This window comes from Macrosteles quadrilineatus, unplaced genomic scaffold (genome assembly GCF_028750875.1).
Source record: "Macrosteles quadrilineatus isolate MER2022 unplaced genomic scaffold, UCM_ALF_1.0 Scaffold_2__2_contigs__length_208266976, whole genome shotgun sequence".
NCBI lineage: Eukaryota > Metazoa > Arthropoda > Insecta > Hemiptera > Cicadellidae > Macrosteles > Macrosteles quadrilineatus.
The window spans coordinates 166,540,124-166,549,846 of NW_026542595.1; the positions used below are offsets into that span (position 1 = coordinate 166,540,124).

Sequence of the window (9,723 nt, forward strand, 5' to 3'; positions counted from 1 at the left end):
TTAAATCTCTCTTCCCAATAGTTAAGGTAGTAAGACTTCGAAAATCTGCTATACATTCTTTTTCATTAACTAATTTACCATTTTGATCCATTGAATATTTTATAAATTTGATTCTCCTAACTAAAGTCCATTTTATCGGTAGAGGACAAGACTTCAGAGTATTTTCAAGGTCAGTTCTAATCGATTCACCAACAAATTTAATCATTGTGTATGGACATTTCATGCAAGAATTAACATGTCTTTTAAAATGTCCAACAATATTCGTTTTACAGAAATTACAACTCTTGTGACTTTGTAATATATGCGATTTTAGAGCAATGTTACTATCACAGATTAAATTACAAACTTTGCACACATTCATTTGATGAATTACCTTGTAGTGACGAATCATATTACTTTTGGTGGTGAGCGACACGGAGCAGTGTTGACAGGTGGGCCTCATTTTTATATATAACAAAAAAAAATTTGTGTCACTTCTATTTATAGACTTTTCGAAAATTTCAAAATTTTGGAAATTTTAAAAATTTTCAGCTAGAAATTAAAAATTTGTAAAAATTACTTCAACAGATCCAAGACTAGCAAGGAGCAAGCCCAAGTGAGTGACGTTTTCACCACGTCACCACTAGAGGCAAGAAACAACCAACACAACCATGAGTCAGGAGCGCGCCCACGCCATGAGCCGAATTCGCACATACATGATTTTGAAATAGAAATATAATATATCAACTGGAAAGGGGAATGGTAGATGTACTAGCAATTGTGCATGGGGTAGCGGTGAGGGGGGAGGGGGGGGGGGAGTTGGCCCAAAAACCTCGATGCGCAAAAAACGGCGGCGACAAACTATACTAACAATATTAAACAACTCATACGTCTAATATATAGATAAGATAAGACAGAAATATAATACATCAACTAGAAAGGGGAATGGTAGATGTACTAGCAATTAGGCATGGGCAGAGAGTTGGCCCAAAAACCTCGTGCCACAAAAAACGGCGGCGACAACCTATACTACTTCTACCCTTTTAGTTAATCACAAGTTTAGCAGTGTTATGCTCAACATAATCAAAGACCCCACGAACCAAAGCTAGCAAAAAAGTAATATTACGTATACTAACCGACATATTTTTATATATATACTTGACTCCTGATATTAATTTTTAACCCTGTTTACTGTTGGCTAACCTGAGTATAAATTATAACAGGTGACTGCAGACTGTTCTGTCATTGGTCAATTGTTTTGACTGAACAGTGAACAGGATTTCCAGCTAAAGCTAAAGTTGAGATTACGTGGAGTTTCTTTTTGAGTTTTATGTTGTTATGTGGTGAAAAGCTGAGTAAGTTTTAATTAATTTAGGTTTCTATAATAATAATAATAGAGTAATTAGTGTAATACGCACCTTTTCATTTATGAATGTTATATTGATCCTTATCAGCCACAATGTTTCATTTGTTGATTTAGTTAGTCTAGGTAGAACATCAGGCCACTCAGACCTTCCAAGGCTGAATCATAGGAATTTATCAATTATTATATTCCTCTCTTACGACGGATAATAGTATGGGTTCTAATTACTTTTGAAGTATAGGTTCTAAATTACTTTTTTACAATATCCGCCCTAACTCCCAGTAGGCTAACCTTTCTATACAAAACATCCTGAGGGTAGACTTCGTATCTGTTGGCATACAAGCAACTGAATGAAAATATCGATCGATATATTGATTATTCGATATATCATTTGGTTAGTTAGGTAAGGTTAACCTAACCTAACTAAACAAACGATATATCGAATGAAACAATAGAATTTAATTTATATTTTCATTCGGTTGTTTGTGCCAACAGATAGGCCTACTTACGGAAGTCTACAATCAGGATGTTTTGATGGCACTATTCTTACTGTAGTGCTTAGTGCCGCCCCCTTCAGACATCTGGCTTAGTATATTTTGACATAAAACTTAGGACCAAAAATGAGGTTTTTCCGGCTCGAGCTCGTTTTTTTTTAAGTTCAAGGCGAAGTTCTAGAGCTACAAAACCCTTTCGGGCCAAGATACGAACTCCATTTTTCATCACACTATACAAAATGGAGAGTCTTAAGTTGACATTTTCACGCAATAAATGCACATTAACAGATAACACAACTTCAACTTTAAGGTTGCCGTTAGGTGAAGAAATATTTAGAGGAACCAGTAAAAATACTAATAAATAGTTAAATAGTTTCGGCATTACAATGCCATCGTTAGACTACAAAATCTCGGCTGAAGTAGCGCCGTTGAAGTTAAAACCCATAACAGACACAAACAATATGAATACATTTAAACAATTTACAAAAACGATCAGGCCTGTCGTACTCTTTTTGAGTCGGGGTTTTGCTGGGAGCGGGAACATGTCAACCGTTGCAGTTAGTACGACAGGCCGGATCGTTTTTGAAAATTGTTTAAATGTAGGCCCATTCATATTGTTTGTGTGTGTTAGGTTTATGTGCTTTAACTTCAACGACGCTACTTCAGCCGAGATTTTGTAGTCTAACGATGGCATTGTAATGCCGAAACGGCCGTAACATAGTTACACCAATATTTGAGCTGCATTGACGAAGTTAAAGCCTATTTTAGTTATTATAGGTACAGCTCAGGGGCCAAAATATGGATTTCAATAAATAGTTGCTAGGCAGAGGTGACATTAAAATGCATAGGCTATGGATATTGCTTGTGAAGCTATTTTATATACACAAGAGGTTGTCCAGTGGTCGAAAACTCGCACAAAAATTATACACACTTCGCTATTTTCACCCCAAGCTGTAATTAAAACATGTCATTGGAATTTCTTCCTTTGTTTTGATTTCAGTCGTTTTTTTTTTCGTAGGTCGTAGCTGATGTGTAGATGTTCCAATGACTGCTCGCAGACGCCGTGTTGGCTCCGAGTCAGAGCAGGTGCCTTTGGTAGTGTCTACAACTAGTGAATGGACTAATCCTCCGCACCTGTCCTATGATGGCCCAGAGCATACAGACCGCCAAAATAGATTAGGATCCAGTAAACCTTCAGGTAAACTTAGTGTTTAGTTTGAATTTCCGATCATAGCAGTTATCAGCCCTAGGCCTAAGTTACAATTTTTTTAAACACAGAAACTCTACATAGTCTTTTGAGGAAGAGGGCCTTCACTATTCAAATTTGCCCTTTGCAAATAAAAGAAGGCCTAATGTGAATGAGGAGGTAAGTAAGGTAATGAATAATAATTTAGGGTAGGCCTACCAGTCAGGTTTTCAAATTTTTTAAACTTTAACTTACCTATTAAACCTTGGTTCACTTTTGTACTTAATTGTTTCAGACAAGACAGAATTCCTAAAGATGACTTCACGAGATAGAACGCTAGAGTTCAGCAATGCTATTCGCTCGCTAGCCAGCCGACAGGTTGTGCGGGCTGTGGCGGCTCGTGACCCACGGCGAGCGAAACACATCCAGAGCTATGGGGAGTTCATGGTCATCGCCCGTACCATTGGCAAAAACATCACAAGCACCTACACCAAACTGGAGAAACTAACACTGTGTGAGTTTATTGAACTTTTTGTTGAATATAGGCTAGTTAGTTGTGTCTTCTCACGATATACACTTTCTTATTTCGAACGGTTGTAAAAACAGTTCAAGAACTGAAATGGTGGCGATTATTTGTGCTTACAAACAATACTGTCACCAAAATTACCAGGCCTAAACTTATCACAGTTAACTTAACTTACGAAGTATTGGGACAAATTTCAACTGTCTTTCCATACATTTAGGCCTTTTTAATTTGAAAATGAGTGTTAATTAGCCTAATGGGTAAATAAATGGACAGCAGGTTGTCTTTAGGCTTCCAAATAATGAAGGATATTATTGTGCAAATGTTATTGAGTGATATGCTTACTGAGTTTTTTGAGACTCTAAGTGGTTTGATTTACTCTACAAAAGACACTTGCCAGTCAAGCACCTTTGGAATATTGACTATGCTGGGTGCCATAATACTAAGCGCCGTTTGATATATATCATTTAAATAATTAGTATGAGTTAGAATCATAACAGAATCAATAGTTCTGTTTAAAAAGGCACTTTAATGTCCTATTCAGTGGAAATTAGTTGGAAAAAATACCTAAAAAATTCTGGATCAACTTATCAGATACCTACCGCAATTTTACAGAGTTTTGCTGAATTTGTACAATTTTTGTTGTTGACGAATTTTACCTATTCAGCCAGTTGTGAATTAAACAAGACTATTGACAAAGGCCTGTCGGTATCTAGCTTAAATCTATCATTCGATAACTCCTAAACATAAAACGTAGGTAGCCTATTGTTTTCTAAATTTCTTTGACCTAATTAAAATGGGTAGCCTACAAAACCATACCCAAAATACAGATAGGCATAGCTGCTGTTTTTATGATTCAAACTGTCTAAGTTGATCTATGCTAATTTTACAGCATTATATTGATCATAATTAGCATATAAGGTTACCCCACTGAATAGGCTTATTGAACTCGTTTAAGTGGTAACTGATATAATTTCCAACCAAGGCCTATTGAACTCGTTAAAGTGGTAACTGATATAATTTGCAACCATACCATCTTTTCAACATAATTAAGGAACGCGGCAGCGTTCCGCCCCGCCAAGTCCCCCAGCGGTACATAAATATTAGATAACCAAACTAACATAGCAATAATATTTAACAAATAAAAAGTTTAATCTTTTCACTCGCACCTAGTGGCCAAGCGGAAGTCGCTGTTTAACGATAGACCGGCTGAGATACAAGAGCTGACGTACATCGTCAAGGAAGATCTGAACAGTTTGAACCAACAGATAGCTCGGCTACAAGAGGTGTCTAAAGCTCAGAGACAGTCGGTGACCACGGGTACGCGACAGCATCTACTGTCCCACTCATCCAGTGTGGTGTTGGCGTTGCAGTCAAAGCTGGCCAACATGTCCAACGAGTTCAAACAGGTGCTGGAGGTGCGGACAGAGGTGAGAACTAAATAATATCATTGACTATGTGTAGAACTAGACATCCCGTTATTGAGTTGATGCCGGATTCGGACTGAAAATTTACGTATTGTAGTTTAAAAGAGCCAACAACATGCAGTAAATTACTGGTACTGACTTATGTTCAAAAACGCCAACTTTTTGTAACAAAAAACGCCAAAAAGGACATCGTAGCAGTTTTTAATTTATTTGCCAGTAGGCCTATGTCTATAAAAAGTGTTAATTTAATTGCTTTGTATGTGAATGTTAGACCTTCCTTTAGACCATTGAAACAAAATTTAACTACTTGAACTTCTAAACAGCCTTTAGGAACTTCCTTTCCACAGTTTGGATGAACTTTTTGAAGAGTGCAATAGGCCTAGAGTATTTTTTTAATGTTTTAAGGTTTATCTAATCGATTGCAATTTGTACATTATTTCAAATACTTTTAAAAGTTTAGGTTAGTCTTTCTTTTGAGCCATACTCTTTGCCCTTATGAAATTATTTACCTGCCTGCTAAAAATACATTTGTTATTATAGGCCTAGTTAACAACTAAGTGCCCTGCCAAGTAATTATCTTGAACGGTTTAATGTCATCCATCCTGCTGTTGTCCTAGTTATAGTTTCGAGGAAAAGCAGCTCATGATAATGAGTTTTAAAAGTCTTTTGTAACACATGTTAGCCTGTTAACGGTTTGATGACATCAACTGAGTAGCCTGTTTGCTGTTGTAGAACCTGAAGCAGGCCAAGTCACGGAGGGAACAGTTCTCCCAGGGTGGAGTGTCTGCGTCGCTGCCGCCCTCGGCCATGAGCGGCCCACACCACGGCTCTGTGCTGCTGGCCGACGAACAGCAACAGCAGACCAGCATAGACATGGGCGGCCATGACGGAACTGTAGCCACCAGAAGTGTGCTACAGACACAGGCGTTCATGTATGACGAGACGGTCAGTATCATGCAATGCCTAATTTATTGTAATTTTGTTTAACTACAGCTGCTCATCAGCTTGTTTATCATGCTGCCCATCACCTAACTGGCCTTTGACTACTGGCCAGTAAGGTTATCTAAAGAAAAGACATTAAGTAGTTTTACGGTATGATTCACTTTGTCAAGTCAGAGGTGCGATAAGATAATACCCAGACTCCAGCAACCTCTGGCTTATAAAACGCTACCATGTGACAGTGAATTTCAAATTTCCCGCGAGATAAGTAAATCTCAGATCTGTCGTGGAGTACGTCAGACGCCACCATCATATAGCTACCCCCCACCACGACCTTGAGAGGGGAAGGAGCTCTAGGAGGTGACCAGAGGACATTCAGTGCCGTACCGTCAAGCTATCGAGTTTTAATTTTCAAATATGGTGTAAGTGAGTGTCGTGTCGCTGATTACCGAGCGGGGCATATTTCCAAATGGGTAAGTGTCACTCCAAAAGTCAAAAGTTGTTAACTCTTTAACAATCTCAGATTTTCAAAGTTTGTCTCGATTTTAATTTCCCAGTATTGAGTTCATAAAGGATCGAACGTTCTCACTCTCGGTTAGAGGCAAATGTCTCTCACCTCGAGACGCTAAATCCATTTTGAAATTTTACACCATATAATCGAGCGGAGGCATATGTCTCGTCGGTTCGATTATAAAAGGCCCTCTTAACTTCAAGTAATAAATAATTTTGGTTGAGTTTTTGTGAAGTGAAAAGTTAGTAGAATTTTATTTCGGGGTGTACCATTTTGTTGTTCTGCAGGTTAAGGGAGGATAAAGTATAATTTTATTTTCAGAGAGTGTTATTGTATCATGTATTCCTCAATTTGAAGTTCCCTTTAGGATTGCGATTCAATATTAGTGGTATTCTAATAACTCGCGAAGTGTGTAATTTATTAAGTTGTATGTTGTGTTCCGTGTGGGGTAATTATCTCGCATGGCGACACATTTACAGAGAGTGTTATTTTATCGTTTATTCTTCAATTTAAAGTCCCTTTTTGAACTGTGATCTTATTATTGTATTTTAAAGTCCTACGAAGAGTGTAGATAAAGTGTTACGTTACGCGTAATATTTCGTGTGGGGTATATATCTCGCATAGTGATATTACCGTACGTTTGAGAATAGCTGTCTGAGCAAAATTATCTTCATAGGCGTTTAGTCGTAAGTTTGAGCTAATTTGCCTCAATATTTTGATTCGAAGTGCGGTGGTATTTTGAATGTTTTTTTTTACGTGTTAATCCGCGTGAGGCACTTGTCTCGCGCGTCCGTAATACATCCAATGTAATTAAACCCACCCTCAGATTATTTCACCTATCAAGTCTTACGGGGCACTTGTCTCGTGCGACACAATTTGTAAATATCATTTTATAGAATATCGGGAGGGGCACCTGTCTCTTCACGAAATCCAGTTTATTGTCCATCCTGTAAATGTACCGATTCATTATGTGTCCGTTATCTTGAGATATCGCATTACATGTACTAAAGTGCTACGATTCGCCCATGAGGTGTGAAGTGTGTAGTGTAGATTTGGCGCGAGAAAGGAGCACATTTCGACAAACTGTAAACCGGTGTGATTGAATATCGTTTAAAACGCATTTCAATGTATGTATTGCCGCAGTTGTAATGTTCATGTACTAAATATCGATTAATTACTATATGTGGGTAATATTTTCACCTTCTGAGATATCTCCTTGCCACCAGGCAAATTTTAGTGTTACTATAAGGGTCGAACCTCCTCTGTGGGTTTATCCGAGGCAAATATAATTTATTTTGTATTGTGGGAATATTTGACACATTAATAACGTTTACTAATACTGTATGTTATTCCCATTGCAACCAATCCAGCGCTACCACCGTGCTCGGTAATTTCCAAAAGAGGATGAATATCTTAATTTAATGTTTAATGACCAATAGGATAAACTTCTCAGTTAAGACAGGGTACTCGGCCAGTGAAGACAGGGCAATTGTTGGGACAGTTTGGCGAGTAAACCCTATAAGCATGTCTTTCTGAACACGTAAAAGAGGGATCTAAAGTTTTTTTTTTTATTATTTGTTCATTACAAAACATTAAGATCATATAATATTCCTAGTTATTAAATCAAACAATTGTGTTTGTCCCTAATTAATTTCCCCCACCCAACTTACTGTAAGTAACTTATTAGTCTAACTGTATCCTTTTCCAATATAGTCCATACAAGTAAATTTGCTTTGTCACACATTAAATAGATGATCTAGTAGGTTTATAGTTGTAATATTTTAGTGTAATACCAGCAAGTCGTATTGAATCATACTTCTGTTCACAGACTAACATAAACTTAAAAAAATGTCTTCTATTTTTTAGGATCAGTATTTATCAAACAGAGCTGAAACCATGCAGAACATAGAATCTACTATTGTAGAACTCGGTGGCATTTTTCAACAGCTGGCTCACATGGTAAAGGAACAGGAGGAGATGGTTGAACGGTGAGTCTTTTTTAAACCATTCTAATAAACTCGTGCAAAAAGGCAAGTCAACTAAAACATTTTGAATAATGTTAACCATCCCCTTTAAGAAAGGAGCTGGATTTTATTTTATGTAATTTAACATTTTGAAATGGGTCAACTGGTACCTCAATAACATGGTCTTAGGGTCTAAACAAGTAACATTACTTAATATGATTTGTACAGAGAAGTAAGGTACAAAGGAAACTCGCTTATCGAATGACCATGAGCTTTCAGCTCTAGTTTGTTGTGCCGGACATACTTATGATGAGCAAAGAGCCTGAGTGGCAAGTACTGTGCGGAAATTCCTATGGCACAGGGGTTTTCCTCCACCGTGAGCATTGTAGTGCATGAGGTTCAGGGGTTCAGTGTTGGACTTTGACCCCTAGACAACAGCGACTATTGCTAGACACCACTTGAGTGATTCCTCTCTACCTTACTTCTGTGTGGGTTTGCTGATGTTTTGGCCTTGTTGCAGATAGCCAACTTTAAAGCAATAACAGAACACTACAACTCCACTAAAAGTGCACTCAGTATTAGTGCTCCATTGGATCACTAAGTGCTATTATTGGAGTAGTAATGCTCTAAAGATTGCCATCTACAATGCTCTGAAATGTCAACAGACTATGTTGGTGATGTGACACAGTTTTTACCATGAAGATCGCAATAGCGTCATGAATATTTCTAACCGTATCTTCTCTATTTCTAACCTTTTTGGAATTAATTGTATCCCATTGAGTTTGTTAACAATATTTTATAAATTAAAAATCCCAAGTAGTTTTTTATACACAATTGTTTCCATACCTAGGAGAAACAATAATTTGTTTTGCTTCTAAAAATCCAGTTATTAAAAATTATGTGGTTGGATTAGGTAATCCTTTTATTTTATCAATATCGTATTATTTCTTGCCGATAACTATAACTTATGTTTGCAGGATCGATGCCAATGTAGCAGATGCGGAATTGAATGTAGAAGCAGCTCACAGTGAAATCCTCAAATATTTCCAATCGGTAACCAACAATAGGTGGCTCATGATTAAAGTTTTTGCAGTCCTAATATTCTTCTTTGTATTTTTCGTGGTGTTTTTGGCATAGCCCTTGCCTTGGCCTATCAAGGACATTCCGGTTTCGGCTAAACTAAACGGTGTACAATTTCCAAGTGTAATATAGACCAATATAAAATGTTTTATAATATTTGTTGATATTTATATACAGTTATTAAGAATTATTTTGAGTATCATAAATACATTGTAAGTAAATTTTATTTAATTGCTTTATTTTCCTTTTCACTGTAA

General features: G+C 37.1%; 1 protein-coding gene across 1 annotated transcript; it reads left to right on the top strand.

Moving 5' to 3' along the window:
• The first annotated feature begins 1,232 nt into the window (after positions 1-1,232).
• LOC128986386 (syntaxin-5-like) lies at positions 1,233-9,692 on the top strand. Its single transcript, XM_054406738.1, has 7 exons — positions 1,233-1,334; positions 2,855-3,034; positions 3,318-3,536; positions 4,719-4,975; positions 5,705-5,917; positions 8,289-8,410; positions 9,364-9,692. Exons 2-7 carry the CDS (start codon positions 2,881-2,883, stop codon positions 9,521-9,523), a joined length of 1,125 nt encoding a protein of 374 aa, XP_054262713.1. The 5' UTR covers positions 1,233-1,334; positions 2,855-2,880; the 3' UTR covers positions 9,524-9,692.
• Positions 9,693-9,723: the final 31 nt, after the last annotated feature.